The sequence below is a fragment of the Haliotis asinina genome, chromosome 11, assembly GCF_037392515.1.
Source record: "Haliotis asinina isolate JCU_RB_2024 chromosome 11, JCU_Hal_asi_v2, whole genome shotgun sequence".
NCBI classification, from domain to species: Eukaryota; Metazoa; Mollusca; class Gastropoda; order Lepetellida; family Haliotidae; genus Haliotis; species Haliotis asinina.
In genome coordinates this window covers 24,380,590-24,402,533 of record NC_090290.1, presented here as the reverse complement: position 1 = coordinate 24,402,533, position 21,944 = coordinate 24,380,590, and the positions used below count along the sequence as shown (strand labels likewise).

The 21,944-nt window shown below is 37.4% G+C and overlaps 1 protein-coding gene across 1 annotated transcript in view; it reads right to left on the bottom strand.

The window, feature by feature from the left end:
* Positions 1-21,944, bottom strand: part of LOC137255652 (polycystin-1-like protein 1) — a 242,293-nt gene that overhangs the window by 205,890 nt on the left and 14,459 nt on the right. Inside the window, exons 2-3 of the mRNA XM_067793125.1 lie at positions 21,094-21,220; positions 2,131-2,226 (exon numbers count right to left, since the gene is read on the bottom strand). Coding sequence (XP_067649226.1) covers positions 2,131-2,226; positions 21,094-21,220 — 223 coding nt within the window. The remainder of the gene's footprint in view (positions 1-2,130; positions 2,227-21,093; positions 21,221-21,944) is intronic.

Sequence of the window (21,944 nt, the reverse complement as noted above, 5' to 3'; positions counted from 1 at the left end):
TCAATCAGACATTCAGGAGAGTATTAAAACAGTTCGGACCAAACCTACACATGTGGGTACTTGGTGAAAGTGAGTGGGTGAGACAGGGAATAAGTGAGTGAGTGTACAGAGTTTATGAATGAGTGTGTGGGTGACAGTGAATTAGTGATCCCGTGCATAGGAGAGCGAATGGATGAAATGGAAAGTGAATGAACGAGACAGCATATGGAAGAATGGGTCAGGCAATGCATTAGTGAGTGCATGGGTGGGTGACAGTGAGTTAGTGGGTGAAAGTGAGTGAGTGAGTGAGTGGATCTGTGTTTACATCACTTTTAGCAATATTCCAGCAATATCACTGCGGGGACACCAGAAATGGGCTTCATACATTGTACCAATGTGGGGAAAGGAACACGGGTTTTGGGCATGACAAGCCAACACTTTAACCACTAAGCTACCCCACCATCTCGAATGAGAGTGTGGGAGAGTAAATGAGTAGGTGGGAGAGTGAGTGGATGTGGGTGAGTGAGTGAGTGAGTGAGTGAGTGAGTGAGTGAACGAGTGGGTGAGTGGATGGTTAAAAAAGTAAATGAGTGGGTGGGTGGGTGGGTGAGTGGGTGGAAGAATGAGTGAGTGGGTGGGTGGGTAAGACAGTGAATGAGTGGGTGGGTGTTAGGGTGGGAGAGTGAGTGGGTGAGTTGGTGGGTGTTAGGATGGGAGAAAGAGTGAGTGGGGTGGGTAAGACAGTGAATGAGTAAATCAGTGAATGAGCGTGTGGGTGGAAAGGAGGAGTGAGTGGATTGGTAAGAGTGAATGAGTGAGTGGGTAAGTGGTGGGTGGGTGGAAGGGTGGGAAAGAGAGAGAGAGAGAGAGTGGGTGGGTGGGCAAGACAGTGAATGAGTGAGTTAGGGTTGGAGAATGAGAGGCTCAGTGGATGGGAGAGTAGGGTGGATGTGAGGTGTCATCCTACCGTACTTAATCATCAACAAGCCACACAGTGCTGGGGACCTACTGTAAACCAAATCCATTCAGGCATAACAAGGAGCCACGAAAGCTAAAAACTGGAGGTAATTATGAACAAAAATTATCACAAAAGGATTCATCCTTTGCCAAAGCACAAGACCTTATGAAAGCAGAACATAACATAATACATTAAAAGACATGAGAATCAGAATGAACCACAACTGCAGTCCCACTGAAGGTAGACTCTGACACCAGCTTGACAAACATGTTGAGAGTTGACACCAATACATTGCTAAAGCACTCCTAGAGTTGATGACCCATGATATATGGTCACAACCTACCTATTCAACAACTGAATGCTACTCACCATAACAACATTCTGTCATCACTTTCATACAAAATTCTATGCAGTAATATAGCTGGACTATTGCTCAGACCAAACTCATTCTCACAAAACCACTGGGTTCAAGAAAGGTTGCGATCTGGATAACATGGGCACATCATTTTAGTTTTTATTTCTATTAATAAGCAAACAACTGACTCTCCTTTAATTTCTTTGTTTAGTAAATATACCCCTTGTTTTGAAAGTCCAGAATGTGGGATGAATCCGGACCACCCTATGATGGGACAGTCTATTATTTATTAATGAGTAGTGAAATTTGATTAACACAAGAATTTATAAAAAGTTAGATTAAATTGTTTACCAGATCACTCCAGTCATGATTGATTTTGTTCAGATTCATTTTTAATATTGTGATGCTATTGAATACAAAAAACGTGTAACTGACAATGATGGTGGGATGCCTGCACAAAACTCTGCAGTGGGTTACACAAACCTGTAATCAGTACAGTACACTCTCATCATGATATTTAAGTGATCACAATGATTTAAGAACAGTAAGATAACATAATTACGCAGAATATGTTATCAAGTATCAACAAAGTTATAGAAAACTGCTTAACTATACCAAATAATTCTCCAAGCATCAACTAGAGACTGGGAGAGTCCACACATAGGTAAGTGACAGTGATGAGGCAGCTCGTCCGTTTTGATGAGAAGCCATGAGAACAGAAAGGTGGACAACCAAAAGAACATACATGCACATGTAGCAAATTCTATATTGTCTTTACATCATGATCACTGCAGCATATATTCCATTTGAACACAACCAACTCTTGAAAACAACCTACCGTTGTGAGCAAAGAGACTTGTTCACTGCAGACAGGTTGCTGGTGTTGTTAAGGCAAGCGCAGTTATCTCCCCTTTGTAGTCCCGCAAAGAGGTATCTGAAAGGACATGCAATGAAAAGGTTGAACTGATATAGAGGACATTAAATGACCTTGCTTGCAAATACCATTTTAATTACCTTTATGCAAATGTGGTGACCTACAGTTTTCTTAATGTTAGTATTGGGGTCTGTCTGCTTGCAACAAAAACAAACTTTTCAAAGTTGTTAATACTGCCAGCAAAATCACTGGAGTGTCTTTCAAGTATATTCCCTTTATTTATGAGCACCAGACTGATCAAAATTGCAACTAAAATTAGAATTGATAGCACACATATTTTATCTCACCATTTCGAAATACCTCCATCTGGATGCCACCTTCACTTAAACCAAACAGAACTCGACAGTCCTTCATACCATCTAGTATTCATACTATTAATTCATCAAATGTCATCATACATGTGACAACAACTAACTTAGCCTCTTTACCTATGTATTAATTATCATCAGCATTCACTTTGTACATGCAATTATTGCATATATTATTTGCGAATTTTGTATATATTTATTTTGAGGCCATTTTTGATACAAGATTTTCCTCCAGGATAATAATGTTACATCTATCTTACCTTATCTCATCTCCTTATTAAATGGATTAATGATTCAGTATCAAACAAGTGAAACAGTAGGGGTTACACTCATTATCTCACATAGGCGAGTTATAAATATCTTTATCAAATCATCAGTTTTCTTACATCTCAGATAGTGTCCAAACTACAGAAGTAGTGTACGGGGATGTTTGTGTCCATTTCCATCTCATCTTCACCCATCCATATATCTATAAACCGTACGGCAGTGAGTGAGTGAGAGAGTGCTTGAGTGAGTCTGGATATGAGTGGGGTTCAGGCTGAACAAACCACCAAATCATTACTGTAATTCTGGGGATCTATTCTTACCAGGAATAAACCACAAACCACCCAAAGTTCACAACATACATCACCCTCAATGTTCTTACCAAAAATGACATCATATATTCATGATAACAGCTTTAAACATCCACAATGTCTTCACTCAGACTGTACAAATGTACCAATCCAATATGGCCAATATTTATTTCATTTTCTCCACTTCTGAAAATCTCATTCCAAGATCAAAGCTTTCATGAAATGTCCATCCATCATTTCCAAGATAGCCATGGCAGACATCTTGATGTCAAGGTGGACAGTTATCTAATCCAGCTCTTCCAACTAAGCAGCAATGTCTAAGAGCATTACTTGTATAAATGAGGGAATTCTTCTGTCAGTTCAATATCTGATAATCTGGGGCAGCTAGGTGTCAACAGTAATCTTCTGAGCCATGATTGTATCTCCCCCGATCTCCCCTCAACCTACACACCCACCCTGCCCAAACCTGCATGCTCCATACCCGGCAAGGCGTCAACTGGAATGTGTACACAGGTATTTGTAAAAATAATAACAACATGCTGGTTTCCATTTTCCCAAATAGCCCTGAACTCAAGTGACACCCTGGAAATTGCAAAGATTTTCTCATCATTCTTGAGTTATACAAAAGATTTATCACAGTTTCACCATCAATAACAAGTGCTTATCTGTAATTGAAAGCAGGTTTCAATTAGACATGTATTTTCCCCGAAAGTTACTATTTTTTAAGCAAAATGTTTAGTGTAAGTTACATTTCTCAAAAAAAATAAAAATAAATAATATTAAGACAAAATTGTGTCTAGGGACACGTTTGCCCCTTCTGCTGTAGGAAGCATTCCTACCCCCCCCCCCCCACCACTGAGTGTGCTCTGGTGATTAATTCTACTAAACAAGTTCAATATACATCTATGCAACTATAAGATGCACACCTCTTGAGTCCCAGTGGAACACATGTGTAAGCTTAATCAATTCTGTTGAGCATTTATTGTGGTGGAGCGGATAGACTTAATCCCCTATTTCACTATCATCAGAGAGAAATTCTACAAAATTTATCGAAGTTGTCTCTATTCATACAAAAACTATAAAATACAAAAACAAAATATGAGACGTACACCTTTAGAGCCCGTATAAAACACATGTGTAATTTAAATGAACTCCATAAAGTAGTTTCTGAGGAGAAGTGGATAACATACATCCCCTGTTGGATGAAACAAACAGGCTGAATAGAAGCAAATTCAACTAAATTCAAACATCTGCAAAAGTGACAAAAAATAAGAAATTGCAGAAAAAATTATGAAATGCACACACATAGAAGTTCATTCAATTCTGTAGAGCAGTTTTTGTGGATAGACTTCATCCCCTATCACACTATCATCGAAAGAGAAATTCAGCAAAAGGTAGCAAAGTTCAAATGTCTTTAAACTTTGAAAAACCCAATAAAATAAAAACAAAACATGAGTGAGTGAGTTAATATTTAACGTCACATCAGCAATATCTAAGCCGTATTGTGACGTAAAACAAAATATGAGATAAACACCATTAGTGTCCCAAGAAAGCCCATGTATACGTTCACTGAATTCCACAATGTTTTTTGTGGAGAAGTGGATAGAGTACATTCCCCGTTTCGGACAGACGGATGGACAGAGGGACGGAGGGACACGGAGGGTTACTATTGGCAGGGGCATAAAAAAACCCGCAGATATACATAAATTCTATGTCAGAGTGTAAGAATGTTATTACTGAAAACAAATGTGCAGTAAAAGGCATGCTTGTGAGTGAGATGGTTTGAAATGAGAAACAAACTTTACACTTTTGGGGCATTACAATAACATTTGCTACACTCTCATACCTGCAGTGAACTGTGTTACTGTTTAACACATGTTGTAATCCTTCTTGACAGCTACTAAAACATCAGTATTCCAAATCAAGATGTCAATACAGACAATGATGTCAACAGTGACTAGCTTCACACCAAATTCATCAGTCATCATTATTCCTGGATACTATGACTGAACTTCTTTTTTTGTATTGTCACAATGCCTGTTGTCATGGTGATTCAGAATATCTGAAAATCCTTATTCATAGAAGGAAATCCCTGACTGGTTTCCTGCTTGTATTTTTGTTTCATCATTTCTAATATTAACAACTCTCATGTTACAGGAAGACGCTGAACGAAGTTATACATATGAATATAAAAATGTTCATGTCAAGAGGATCCATCGTTGCTTACTAGAGTTTTTTTTATTTCTTAATGATAGGAACTATTTAACTTTTACCAGGATACCTCATTAAATTTACCTTTTCCCGGGTTCCTTCAGTAATGCTTTAGTAAATTTATCTTACCCATGAAGCCTCATTAAATTTACCTTTTCCCAGGTTCCTTCTGTAATGCTTTAGTAAATTTATCTTACCCATGAAGCCTCATTAAATTTACCTTTTCCCAGGTTCCTTCAGTAATGCTTTAGTAAATTTATCTTACCCATGAAGCCACAGTAAATTTACCTTTTCCCGGGTTTCTTCAGTAATGCTTTAGTAAATTTATCTTACCCATGAAGCCACAGTAAATTTACCTTTTCCCGGGTTTCTTCTGTAATGCTTTAGTAAATTTATCTTACCCATGAAGCCTCATTAAATTTACCTTTTCCCAGGTTCCTTCAGTAATGCTTTAGTAAATTTATCTTACCCATGAAGCCACAGTAAATTTACCTTTTCCCGGGTTTCTTCAGTAATGCTTTAGTAAATTTATCTTACCCATGAAGCCACAGTAAATTTACCTTTTCCCAGGTTCCTTCTGTAATGCTTTAGTAAATTTATCTTACCCATGAAGCCACAGTAAATTTACCTTTTCCCGGGTTTCTTCAGTAATGCTTTAGTAAATTTATCTTACCCATGAAGCCACAGTAAATTTACCTTTTCCCGGGTTTCTTCAGTAATGCTTTAGTAAATTTATCTTACCCATGAAGCCACAGTAAATTTACCTTTTCCCGGGTTTCTTCAGTAATGCTTTAGTAAATTTATCTTACCCATGAAGCCACAGTAAATTTACCTTTTCCCGGGTTTCTTCTGTAATGCTTTAGTAAATTTATCTTACCCATGAAGCCACAGTAAATTTACCTTTTCCCGGGTTTCTTCAGTAATGCTTTAGTAAATTTATCTTACCCATGAAGCCACAGTAAATTTACCTTTTCCCGGGTTTCTTCAGTAATGCTTTAGTAAATTTATCTTACCCATGAAGCCACAGTAAATTTACCTTTTCCCGGGTTTCTTCAGTAATGCTTTAGTAAATTTATCTTACCCATGAAGCCACAGTAAATTTACCTTTTCCCGGGTTTCTTCAGTAATGCTTTAGTAAATTTATCTTACCCATGAAGCCACAGTAAATTTACCTTTTCCCGGGTTTCTTCAGTAATGCTTTAGTAAATTTATCTTACCCATGAAGCCACAGTAAATTTACCTTTTCCCGGGTTTCTTCAGTAATGCTTTAGTAAATTTATCTTACCCATGAAGCCACAGTAAATTTACCTTTTCCCGGGTTTCTTCTGTAATGCTTTAGTAAATTTATCTTACCCATGAAGCCTCAGTAAATTTACCTTGTTCCAATGATGCCACATCTTCCCACTTAAACTGTGAGGTAAAAATCCACCTTTTACTCTACTTCTGGTTTCCTAAGATACAGATATATTACAGATATATTATGCCCAAATATCACTGCATTTACATTCTTGTCAAAAGCATATTTACCAAACACACAACATAATGCTTAAAATACTCTCTACCATTAATATGATATACTTTGTCAGGAGTATATCCTTTGATGGCCTTTCTTAACAGATCACAAAAACAAACCCAAACTAATTATGTCCCACTCCATCAAAACAAAGACATACCTTCAAATCTGAAATGAAATCTGTAATTTAAAAAAAACCCCATAAAACATATGCATGGCTGCCATTCTGTCCTTTCCCTGTGGGATTACAGATGTCAAGTCACCTACACTTCAAGAAGCCCAGTGTCTGGGGATGGGGAGGGTACTTGGTACAGCCCTCTAACCACACAGTCTAGTATATCAACTGTCAGCACCCCTGATCATAAGACGGATTGGGATACAAGGACCCGCAGAGACATGTACTCTTTCTCCTTCACACGCTGCTAGCTCAACCCCAGCCTCAACACATCTTTGTGTTCAGTTTTCAACCTTGGCTGGTTCACACGAGACTACATCAGGGAGGGAGGTATACATGCACCAGGATGTAGCAAGCCTTCATATTCATAGGGCGTGTCTGTCTTGTCACATGCTGATGATAAGAATAATAATGATAATAATGATAAACTTCCTGCTAAGCTCATAATGTAAGTAATGCTTGTGTTCCCTCCCGATAGAGAAAATGTGTGAGAGTTTAGTTTCATGTCACTTTCAGCAATATTCCCGCTATATAGCAGTAGTCTGTAATTCTGGACTAGACAATCCAGTGATCAACAGAATGATAATCGATGTATGCAACTGGGATGCAATGTTTCAAGGGAGTCATCAAGCCTGACCTCCTTGATCCAGGTAGTTGCCTCTTGCAAGGATGAGGTACTGAACTCTATGAATTCTAGCGGAATATGCACGATGGTCAATGCTCAGATAACAGAAACTGTTTTCTTGATTAAAACATAAATAAAAAGTAGGGTGCATGTTTCTCATGACTTTATCTTGTATCAATCCTTTACTCCAAGACACCATAAATGCTGTTTTATGATCTAACAGTGTTGGGTCAACAGTAATTCATAACTTCCATCCATTTTAGAGGGATAGGGGTATTGATTGCCCTAGGGCTTCTGCAAAGTGACAATGCCATGAAAAAACGCATTACCCCAATAGTGTAGAAATATATTTAAAGGTTTGGACAAATCAGTTTTCAAACTGCGACAGTATATACTGATTATACAGTCAGAAATTTATAGCATTGACCAATCAGAACATGTGTAACATACTCTAGTCTATTTAACTCAAAGCAGGCTGACAAACTGCAGTCTAACTTGCAATTCATCAGTCCGCTTTTGAGCCAAAATGCCATTTAAAGATTTCAGTTCTACCCAGGGTACCTCACAGTGTCATATGCAATTATCCAGTGTATGAGACAAACGTGCAACCAGAGCTAGTAACACAGCTTTTGTATTTGTCTGAACAAAACAACACCAAGACTAGCCATCTTTATTACAAGTGTCATTACCACTATTAACGTATGGCTGTGGTAACTTATCTCTGCGCTGCTCCAAACAAAAGATTTTGTTTTGACTTTGACAGAGTAAGGGAGTGAGTGAGTGAGTGAGAATGGCTTAATAAGGCAATATTCCAGCGATATCACAGTGCGAGTGACCAGAAATGGGTTTCACAAATTGTTCCATTGTGGGGAATCAAACCCGGGTCTTCAGCAGGATGGGCAGATGGTTTATCCACTAGGCTACCCCTCCATTACAACCCTGCAAATATGTACAGAAATGGATTCTCTCAAATCAACGTATGTACATATTTTTCAGCTATGCAGGTTTGGAATATAAAGTTTGTACACATGATTTGCCACCAAAGCATGCTAAATGCACCCTCAACCGAACTGGTTTGTGACGTATGTGTGCACAGCATGGATCCTGGAGCCTGGATCCACATCTAAAACTGTACTTTTTACTCAAAAAATAGTCAATCATAAATAGTTTATCTCTTGACTACCATCTGATCATGTTCAAGATAGGTCTATGTGATTCTAAAGTGCTGTACTAACTGGCCGTTGTCGTATGTCAGAGTTGCCCACACTGATGAAATTACCATGTTCTTTTCCTTTGATCTAAACGCATCTGCACTATACAAACTCAAATAAATATACTCTTCAAGAAAATGAGTGGGAGAACTCTCATGGACAGACATCTTCCGAAAGTATCACCATTTCTCTTTCTAACCACCCCCAAACACTGCATAGGATGCATGATGCAAGTAGCCTCATACTCATGCAGGGGGTATCATTCTTGACTTTTACAGCTTTCAGAAAGGTTGATACATCGCTGTAGACCATTAATTTGGATAATAGTCTTGCATGATACAGTTGTTCATATTTGTTTAGGGAATGTTTTTTTGCTTGAAAATGAAAATCGTACACATGCAAATTTTACAGAGTGATTACTGTACAAACAGCTATAGTCATAAGGAAGGGAAAGTGGTGATACACTCTAAAAACATTAATTATTATCATATTAACATTGACTGACTGAAATATATCTCCCAATTTTTTTTGTAAAATGATAAAGAAGTTCCTTTACAGTGTTTTAATAGCTTATCATGCAGACTATGATACATCTATATCCAGCAAGGATACAATTCAGCAGCCAGGTACCGCTGGGATTCACATCAGTGTTCACTATCACATGCAATGAATCAAACTGTATTCAACACATTGTTTGTAGTCAGTAGAATCGAGTGTTTATGAATATATTTCGGAGAGTTTTAGTACAGGAATTAGTTTGTTGTTCATCTAAGTGAGAGTTGCAGAATTTAATATATATAAGCCACACAATGTCATAACTCATGTTATTTGGCGACATTCAGCACTGTCTTTAGGCCATGACTGATTTGTCCATTCGTTTCATTGAATATATCATTTAAATGTTTCAAATTATGCAATTACATGACATTTGATATTGTTTTATCTTGACATTAAACATAACAGTATATTAATAAATATTCATATTTGTTATTATATTTGTAAAATATAACACACTCCACTCCAAGAGTATTCACTGCAGTCTTACAATTCAGCAAGAGTCTTAGGACACAACTGAGCATGAGGTTTCACATATTCCACACTGAGTTCAAGCACACTCACAGAAACAAAATGAATACAATCTCAAAAGAATACTGTCTAACCAAGCTGCATGTTTTAATTCAATGGAAGATGTACTCTTTACACATGAACCATATGACCTCCAAAGATCCCAAGCCAAGCAAGACGTATCATTGTCGTATCATTCTATCTCTAAGCTGGAAATAAGTCCATTAGAAATTACTTACGCTTTGACATTGTGAGGAAAGCAAAAGCTAGTACTCCCACAGGTACATAGAGAAGTGAGACAAATGACCCTAGTGAGGTGAGCTTCTATTGTGTGTACCCCCTTCACCTCCCTAATCTACAGTCTATCATGTACGCTCCGCTACACAAATGGGAAGGGCCAACAATACATGTCTTTCCCTGTAAAAAATCATAAAACTATTGTCCATGAGAACGAATAACGGCAAATCATGTTTCACTATTCTTGTACAGGACAGGAAGCATGTCAAACAGATCACTTTTATACAATGTGGATTAGGAGTACGCCAGTCCTGAGATGTGTCAGAAAATACGACCAGGCAATTAGTTTGCAGTGCACAGTACAACAAATCATTTATTTTTGTACTTCAATCTGAATAGTTTTTTATATTTAAAGAGAAGATAATACTAAAAACTTTCCATTTCTAATTCTATAAATCTGGGATCTGGGATCTAGGATCTGGGAAGAATGAACTACACTTACTGTTTTTTTAGCACATCATATGTATGTGACTTACTAATAAGATTTCTCTGCACATACTACATTTTATGAAAACTGTGTACAAGTAAAGCACAAAATACTGTTTAACGTATGTAAATCAAGTTTCCGAGGTTTACAACACAAAATATACCGAGAACCACATGTCAATAAAGAAACGGATTTTACTACCCACAATATCTTGTGTCATATATATATATGTAAATTATGCATAGGATTTTACTGCACACAATATATGGAGTCATATTTGTAAATTAAGTACAAGATTTTATCATATACACATGTAAACTTTAGATAGTAATACTGGGGTGCGATACAGATGACGAGGTAAATTTCCGTATTGCACCCCAGATTCTGTATTGAACCCCTGCTGGTTCTACTTTCTCCAAAACTCAGGACTTTCATATCAATGCAAGATATGAGGGTAAATAATAAATATAGAATGTCATACTGGTGCATAAGGATGTTTGGCATTAACTTAAATTTGCCATAGGAGGGTAAATAATAAATATAGAATGTCATACTGGTGCATTTGGACATTTGGCATTAACTCAATGTTGCCATAGGAGGGTAAATAATAAATATAGAATGTCATACTGGTGCATAAGGATGTTTGGCATTAACTTAAATTTGCCATAGGAGGGTAAATAATAAATATAGAATGTCATACTGGTGCATTTGGACATTTGGCATTAACTCAATGTTGCCATAGGAGGGTAAATAATAAATATAGAATGTCATACTGGTGCATTTGGACATTTGGCATTAACTTAAATTTGCCATAGGAGGGTAAATAATAAATATAGAATGTCATACTGGTGCATAAGGATGTTTGGCATTAACTTAAATTTGCCATAGGAGGGTAAATAATAAATATAGAATGTCATACTGGTGCATAAGGATGTTTGGCATTAACTTAAATTTGCCATAGGAGGGTAAATAATAAATATAGAATGTCATACTGGTGCATTTGGACATTTGGCATTAACTCAATGTTGCCATAGGAGGGTAAATAATAAATATAGAATGTCATACTGGTGCATTTGGACATTTGGCATTAACTCAATGTTGCCATAGGAGGGTAAATAATAAATATAGAATGTCATACTGGTGCATTTGGACATTTGGCATTAACTCAAAGTTGCCATAGGAGGGTAAATAATAAATATAGAATGTCATACTGGTGCATTTGGACATTTGGCATTAACTCAAAGTTGCCATAGGAGGGTAAATAATAAATATAGAATGTCATACTGGTGCATTTGGACATTTGGCATTAACTCAAAGTTGCAATAGGAGGGTAAATAATAAATATAGAATGTCATACTGGTGCATTTGGACATTTGGCATTAACTTAAATTTGCCATAGGAGGGTAAATAATAAATATAGAATGTCATACTGGTGCATTTGGACATTTGGCATTAACTCAAAGTTGCCATAGGAGAAATATAATAAATATAGAATGTCATACTGGTGCATTTGGACATTTGGCATTAACTCAAAGTTGCCATAGGAGAAATATAATAAATATAGAATGTCATACTGGTGCATTTGGACATTTGGCATTAACTCAAAGTTGCCATAGGAGGGTAAATAATAAATATAGAATGTCATACTGGTGCATTTGGACATTTGGCATTAACTCAATGTTGCCATAGGAGGGTAAATAATAAATATAGAATGTCATACTGGTGCATTTGGACATTTGGCATTAACTCAATGTTGCCATAGGAGGGTAAATAATAAATATAGCATGTCATACTGGTGCATTTGGACATTTGGCATTAACTCAATGTTGCCATAGGAGGGTAAATAATAAATATAGAATGTCATACTGGTGCATTTGGACATTTGGCATTAACTCAATGTTGCCATAGGAGGGTAAATAATAAATATAGCATGTCATACTGGTGCATTTGGACATTTGGCATTAACTCAATGTTGCCATAGGAGGGTAAATAATAAATATAGAATGTCATACTGGTGCATTTGGACATTTGGCATTAACTCAATGTTGCCATAGGAGAAATATAATAAATATAGAATGTCATACTGGTGCATTTGGACATTTGGCATTAACTCAATGTTGCCATAGGAGGGTAAATAATAAATATAGCATGTCATACTGGTGCATTTGGACATTTGGCATTAACTCAATGTTGCCATAGGAGGGTAAATAATAAATATAGAATGTCATACTGGTGCATTTGGACATTTGGCATTAACTCAATGTTGCCACAGGAGGGTAAATAATAAATATAGAATGTCATACTGGTGCATTTGAACATTTGGCATTAACTCAATGTTGCCATAGGAGGGTAAATAATAAATATAGAATGTCATACTGGTGCATTTGGACATTTGGCATTAACTCAATGTTGCCATAGGAGGGTAAATAATAAATATAGCATGTCATACTGGTGCATTTGGACATTTGGCATTAACTCAATGTTGCCATAGGAGGGTAAATAATAAATATAGAATGTCATACTGGTGCATTTGGACATTTGGCATTAACTCAATGTTGCCATAGGAGAAATATAATACATATCTCTTCTATATGTATGTAAACTGAGAAAGGAAAAACAATATGTACTGCTGCTAAACACAGAAAGAATGGCTGTTGAATCATTAAACCTATGAACATAGTAAACATAATGCATAACTCTTTAGCCTCATTTCTTCAAATGAGGTACAAAATATAATCCAGGACACATCCACAACTTTTATCCTTATTCCATTTTCAATTTTTCATGTGAATTAAGACCTATGACTTCACACTTATGAAAAGTGATTTTTGACATCACAATCTTTATTTTATTTTATCAAATTCTCACATTTTTTAGAAAATGTCTTCCAGACAAACACTTTTTCCTGTACAGCTGTATGTCTTCTCTGCTGAAATGGAGTTTTAAATATGTATTCATGCATTTTATTCACACAGACAAAGAAACTATGCAGACTGAACTAGACCTAAAGATAACCGCTTCCCTCAGAACTGTACAGAAAGTATTCACATGTCAAAATATGTGGAGCTAACATACACTGTTCCTGACAATTAGTAAGCAGCCTTGGTGCATTGATCAGCAGTTCACTGTACGTGGAGTGAGCTGGGTGAAACACCGCTTTTAGCAATATCCCAGCAATATTCCAGCAATATCACGCAGGGGGACACCAGAAATGGGCTTCACACATTGTACCCATGTGGGGAATTGAACCCGGGTCTTCGGCATGATGAGCAAACACTTAAGACCAATAAGCTACCCCACTGCCACAGCTCAGTGTGGAAGGAGATTGATGCAAGTCTTTGACATTTTGGAGTTTGGTAAAACCACTACACACAGACTTGGTGCAGACAAACCTTGAAACATAACAGGCCAAATCTGAGACTTGAACCCTATTATATACCAGCAGGTAATATTTCAAATTAGCCCAAGCCTAAGCAAACTATTTAAAACCCTCCAAAGCCAAATCAGATAATCAGATGATATGAAAATGACGAAAACCTCAATGTTCCATGTTTTCAAGTATTTTAATGTCAGTCTGAAACCTATTGTGTAGTTGAGGCAGTGTGAGGTGCTTGAGGCAGCCAGTGATGCATTGATGACATGCATTGAAATGCATCCTGGTCCACTGAGACTGTAGTCTTGTTCCTATAGGTCTCTACAAGCCTGTTTCTGCATAGGCCAGGGTGTCTTATCACAGACATAATTTGTTATGAAAGATGGAGACAAATGTTATAAATTCTTTCAAAAAGTATTATTTTGTCAGGAGGAGCAAAATAAACAGCTTTAATTTCAGCCATTTCAAAAGAACTCTAATGAAACATACAATTTCTTCTATTAATATCAGTGTTTTTTACTTTTGTTACAACCATTTCATTGTTCTGAATGACCCATATCATAAGCATAAATACACAATATCATTTAAAACATATTTTTTCACCCTTAAAACAAATTTGTCACAAATGTTTTCTTTAAAATAGGTAATTCCAAAAATTAATTTGTAATATTGGTGTTTCTGAACAAAGCAATAAACATGATACAAAAGTTCCATTATCATAAGAAATACAAGAAATACAGTAGGACCAGAGCTTGAGTTGACTCTATAACAGACGATCCTGTTATTTCAAGCCTGTAAAAGTTCTATGAATCTCAATGAAGCCTCCCTAACACATTCATCATGATACAATCTTTGTCCCTAACAGGCACAAACTCTCACCATACATTTTTCAAAAATATGTACATGTATATTCAAACTGATTTAAACAATAATTTCCCCAGGCTATTTGAGATTTGATAAATCTAGCAATACCATTTCTTCAGATTTTATCAAGATATTACCTGCCTTCAGGAAGACAGTATAGGAATGAATGCTCTAGATATCAAGTGAGGCCGATTTCACACATGCTCATGCATAAATTCATGTGTACAATAAATAACTCACCAATAAAACCTGTACACGTGAACACAACAATGTAATAAGTTGCCACACAAACAGTTTGCCTGTGAGAACCCATGATACAAGTGTTTAATATTTTGTCTTGATGGTTTGTTTTCATAATAGGGTTTTTTAATATTCTTCTGAACACCTACTCTATGAAATACACATATATGATACATGTGGCACAACTGGTCAATACATACACAGGAGTACACAAGACGTCAAGGCCTAGTAATATTGCTCTCTTCTCAGAGATTTTCATTGTATTATTATCAACACGCCTCCTACACTAGAAAGCTCCATGTACCTATGTTATCAACATTTGCAGATACTATAAAAACTCACAGAAAAGAATAAAGGAACAGATGAAAGTACAGGTGTTCCTTTGTTCCCTCCCCTGTTTCCTCACAAGGTATGTATTGTGCTGTGGGTGAAAATCTGGACATTAATGAAGGAACGTGCACTTTCATGCATTCCCATCTTCAAGTCCATAAGAATATATGGTGTAGATTTCGCTGCATCAGTCCAAGACAAAAGCGTTTGACCTGACAAGACTGGTCTGTTTACATATGTTTATTGCATTCCGTATTACATAAGGAATTTTATCAGCTGGTCTTACCAGACTAGTGCTTAATAGCTAAAGTTGATAGCTGCAGAGTATATACTCTTAAAAAAAGTAGGAGAACCTGTACCTTTTATTTTGATAGGAAGTAATTACAAATGTTTCAAAGACAGACATCATATGAACGCAACACCATTTCTCTTCGTCACCACACCTAAATACAACGCATGGGGTGCATATGCACTGTGCAGTAAACCTATACATATGCATAGGATGTTATTCTTGACATTGATGGTTCAAGAAGGTTGATAAATCACTGTAGACCATTCATTATGACAATCACTGTACATCACACAGTTGTGTGTGTTTAGTTTTTGAATATTTCACAGATGTAAATTTCACATCATACACCAATCATCTCTCAAAAACATTTATTCTTATCATATCAACACAGACTCCGACATATCTCCAATTTTTTTCAATCATAAATAATAAAGAAAGTTCCCTGCTTTTTTTAACAATATGTAAGGGCGAGCAAAAAATCAATATTATTCAGTCTCCCATTGAGTCTGAAGTGTCTGAAAACCAACACTGACAACTTGTTGTTGAACCAATATCAAACATAACCACACTAGAGTGGCATTAGCAATAATTCCAACAAATAAATTACTTCAATTAAAAGTAGTGAAGCAAATACATTTGACAACATTTGGTGTTATTTTAAGTTCAAGATGCAACATGTTGAACAAGTGAAAACAATGCAGCCTTTATAGGGCACAATGTCGGCGGAAGATACCTACATGACTGCACATAGGCCAGCTGTAGCACAAACATTGCATTGTCGGAATTTCTAACCACTGAGAAAACTCTCACCTACCTATCACAGTTTCAGCCATTAACTCTAATGAATGGCATTTTCAGGACACGTTCTCATTACTGAAACAATAAAATAATGAATTTACTATCGGAACTAATTTCTCACCTGACTAATATTTCACTTACCTGAAATTGACAAGCAGACTTCAGCTCTGCACAGGTAACCGGACTGTGAGAAAGTGTTAACTTATGGACCAGTCTACTTTCACACAGGGGTGGCCTGAGATGAATGAATTTATTTTGTGAAGTGACATCTCATCTCTTCAGGTCAGACAGGCTTGCTTGCACAGCAGGTTTTATAAACACCCCTTTTCCCTTTAATATATCATAGCTACACCTTTGAGGTCCATATTATGGATGACGTTAAAGTTGGCTTTATAAGCCATAAGCTTTTGTTGCTTAAAGACTTTCATTAGCCGAATATGTTAACACAATACTGTCAAGTTTTGACAATACGGCTGAGCTATGTACATATACACTAAACACTGACATTGTCCAATATACATGATCAGGGCGCAGAAATTGAGTGACAGAGCTATGACATTTTTGTTGTGCCCTCGAACGGTTTGTTTGAAAACATTACATTCCCCATAGACATATGAACCAGCACCTGTGTCAAATCACAGTCTATATCTGGAGAATGTGTGAGGCCACAGACTAATTATTCAAGCCGATAAAATGTGCCCTTATCATACAAGCTGTGAGTGTGCCCAACAATCAGCCATTTCTCTCAAATCAATGGCAGCATTCCAAATGTCTAATAATGAAACTGTAATACCTGAACACAGCAGTTCAAAGGCAAAAGAATTTGTTTTTAAAATCAGAACAATACCATTCACAGACAATCTTATCTTTCTGATAGTATAAGTTTGCATTGATTCCACTTTGATCGAGTGAGTGAGTGAGTGAGTGAGTGAGTGAGTGAGTGAGTGAGTGAGTGAGTTTACACATTTTTTTTAGCAAGATTCCTACAATATCATGGCAGGGGGACACCAGAAATGAGTTTCACACATTGTACCTGTGGGGAATTAAACCCAGGTCAAACAAATCCTTTAACCTCTGGGGTACCCATCCCTTTTCTATCCAACATACTGTCCCAGTTGAGGACTCGATCCATCGCATGCACATGCCAGTCACACTATTTCTGGAACATTGTACTCAGCTTGTATACTCCCTAGGGAGCAGAAAATGCATTTTGGGTGTTCTGATTAGGTGACAGTGGTGATAGAACTGTCACTGAGTTGAATCTGGAACATTATGAACAAACCTATTATTGCATTTAATGCTTAATTTTTCACACTTACAACATGCAAAATATATTCAATCATACGAAACTCAATAGAATAATTGATTACCAAAAATCCTTCATTAGATTCTGACTTCCATCGTAAACACCAAATTCATACATAATGCAGACAGATATATTCTAGTGTTTTTCAAGTCAAAAAATATTTACTTCACTGAGAAGTGTCCCATAACATTGTGATGTCATTTCACCTGATGAAAGCATAGCAATATATACCTGATAGTGTTCATTACATCTAGGGCTACAACGATTCAGTTTGATTCATCCAAGATTGAATCTGCCCCCTTAGTTTAGATTTTCGATAACCATTATCACTATTTAGATTTGATATGTGAATTATTTCCACACAGAACATAATTTTGACTCAAACTCCAGCAGCACAAGAATACAGTGAAATGTGATTGGTTGCCTCCTGACTATTTATCCAATGAGAATTGTTGGTATTAGACATCAGCAAGTTGACAATGGATTTACCAATAACAAAGCTCACCCTGAGAGTTAAATGAAATCTGATGTGTTTACTTGTATGAAATTATCAAACAGAAGGTCCATTATTAAAAATCGAACTGAATTCAGGTCGGTGGGAATCGTTACTGCCACATCTATGTGAAGTAGAAATCTTCCAGCCAAGCAGATAACACAGTGAATCATCCAAGCCCTAATTACATAACAGCCCTTTTCATGCCTTCCACATGTTGCCAACACGAGGGAGGTTTGGGTAGCACAGCAGTTAAAGTACTCATTGTGCTGAAGACCAAGATTTGATTCCCTGCATGCTTACAATATAAGTAATAGCCCATATTGGTGATGTGTCTCCAGCTTTACACTCAGCATGCAGACACTACACTGACTGTAAGCCATAATAACCCACGTGTTGCTTCAAACAGTAATATGTGACAAGATAATCAACCATGGATTGTCTCTCTCGTGTTAAATATAACCTCGCCTTGGCTTTCAGCATTAATCCCTTTGGAACAGATAATCTGTAAATCCTTTGCTTTGGGTAATTCTCTAAATCCTGAAGTTCCACAGCAAGACACTTCCTTTCTTTCTCCCCCCATCATTTCAGCAATCTGTCTGCAGAACAAAACCAACACAATACAAGTCAACAACATTCCTGGTTTGACTTTCTGTGAAGCTGAAATATACACCCGAAGTGTTACCTTGATCCGGTGATAAAGCTGCCAATCAACCACAAAAGACATGGCATGCCTAAATACAGACAGGTAAGTTGATCCAAACCACAACAAGGGCCAGAAAAAGCCTATCCATGGTTCTGGTTGGCTGCCTGAAGCCATTACACCCACAGCTGTTTCTACGACATGCCAGCCACAAGTGAACAATCAAGTATTGTTTTCGTTCCCCATTATTAACGTGACGATTCTTTCCCATGTAATCAGCAGCCATAAAAGGCCTTGGCTGCACTGTATGTTTTTCTCTCTTCATGTGCATTGTGTGACGTTGGGTCGCGAGTGAATCAATGATAACATTATACAGATTGGTATGGCAATTTCATGCAAGAATGATTGCTATTGCTGTGGAGTCTGTATTTTGCTTTAAATAGATGTCTACAAACTTTGAAAAATTGACAATGTGCAACAAGCATTAATCTCTCTCAATTTAAATTTTAGCTCTGTCACATAAAGTCACCCTTTTATGCATTCTACATGGCCAAGTTCATGTCTCGGCCTCTGCATCTCTTCATACCATGCATCATTTCTGACAAGTTCCACTACAGCAATCTCTTTACTGGGAAGACAGTTCGGTCCCGCCCTGGTTACCTGCACTAACGAGTTTCTGTCACCTGATACCAGGTAATGGAGACATCAAAGAAGACAGGTAACGAGGTTAGCTAAGGGTTAACATATCTCACCCAACGACAGGAAAATTACTGCAAAAGTATTAAACAAGTTTCACATGTTGATGGTACACCCATCCTTTAGTGTATTGTCTTAAAATACCATACAGGTTATTATTCATTATATTTCGTAGTCAGAACAAATGCAGATTGTTGTCAAATGTAGGGAATGGCTGAATCCACTTGGCTGAGTCCCTGAAAACTGTGAGTCTTGGTGATTAGATTCCCAACTCTGGGAGTTAGGGTTGAAATCCTGGACGGGGATCAACCTAACAAAGTCCCAAACGTAACATGTGTTATTATATTCAGGAGGCAGTCTTAAGCAGCATTATGAGATGACATGTTCCCAGTTCATCAACCTGAACAAACATGACTCTTTGTTCCTATTTCTGAAAGGAGTCATCGATTCAAGTGGTCTACAGATGTTTCCCAAAGCATTCCAAAGCACGCACACACACACACACACGCATGCTCTCTCTGTCCGTCTCTCTGTGTCTGTCTCTCACTCTGTCAAAAAAAAAAAAAAAAAAGCAGCGTAAAATCATACTCACTCACTCACCTCTAAAAACTTACTTCTCATTCCATTAATTTCTAAATATACATTAACAAATTAGAGTCTGGGGTTGCTTAATTTGCTGAACACAACACTACTTAGAAATAATCAAACTATAAATATTTCTAAATGGATGAGATGAACCAGTGATTGACATGTCTACACAAATGAGATACTTTAAGTTGTATCAGCTAAGTCAGCAAGCTTGACCACCCAAGCCTCCAACATGCTTATACACATATGCATATCGGTTGCTGAAGATCCCAGTGTGTGAGAGATAGACTAGGCCTTACAACCATTACTTCATCTCTATCAAAATCTCCTGAACCAGAAGATGTTTCTTCTCATACCTTCTTGAGCAGTTTGTCCTGGGTGATCCGGCCTCAGTCTGTTATGGAGTGACCTCTTAACACATGGCTGTATTGTTCAAAGGCAATAATCAGATTTGAGAGATGCTCCAAGTTTTCCATTTTATTTATTCATAACTGAGTTGTTGTACCATACCAACTTCAAAACTGCCTGCCATTCATCCCACACAAGTGGATGGCCACTTCGAGCCTGCTTCACAATGCCCTCGTAAGCCCAGGATCTTGTAACTTTTCTGGTAACATTCATACTTCCTACATCAACCCTTATAAGCCCTAGAAATGTCTTTGACAAGCAATAGGAGTGTGGATGCTGGTGACACCTTCTGCTATGGTTTCCTACAGACGTACTCCAAATTCAACCTCACTGACATTCTCTCAAAAGGTAGTTAATTACATTCACTAATTTCCATAGTATTAGACAAAACAAAATCCTACTGAAATCTCAATCCCACAAGTTACCTACCCTTTATCTGCACAGAGTTTTGCACAACCAACAAGAGGTGAATCTTCCGACAGCACGCCGATGCCACCTTGGCCAATCTGATTGCTCATGTCATTGAAGCAGCCTCTGTACCAGGTGACGCCACGACCTGCAACAGGTCAACATGCACAGATAAATCTCCACATCACCGAACACACTTCTGTCATACACTTCTGTCACATGATCAGTCATGATTCGGGCAGCAGCTGTGAGTGACAAGTGTGGTTTTCAAGAGAATTTCATACAACTGGTCATAACCTTCCTCTCGGAAAAATAATAAAAGAATCTGTGCAATAATCCCAGTCATAGATGTCATTAATTCCACCAGGTTGACACAAAGTGTTATCAGATTTGTGATGACTTTCAGATTAAATGTTTTATGTTACATATTGCTGTCAGAATTGATAAACATGGAACTTCCTTCTGTCCCTTGTAGTGACTGTCGGTCTGAACGTTTTCATGGGTGGATGTACAAAGTTGATTATTTCGTACTGAACTGCACAAGTTATAGGAAGGTGTTAGGATATCCACCACCATTAGATACACACATAGAGCAAGGTGGGTGCTTGGGTGTGCAGTCCCATTAGACATATACACAGATAATAGGAGGATGTTAGGATGTCCACACCCATCAGATACATACATAGAGCGAGGTGGGTGCTTGGGTGTGCAGTCCCATTAGACACATACACAGATAATAGGAGGATGTTAGGATGTCCACACCCATCAGATACATACATAGAGCGAGGTGGGTGCTTGGGTGTGCACCCCCATTAGACACATACACAGATAATAGGAGGATGTTAGGATGTCCACACCCATCAGATACATAC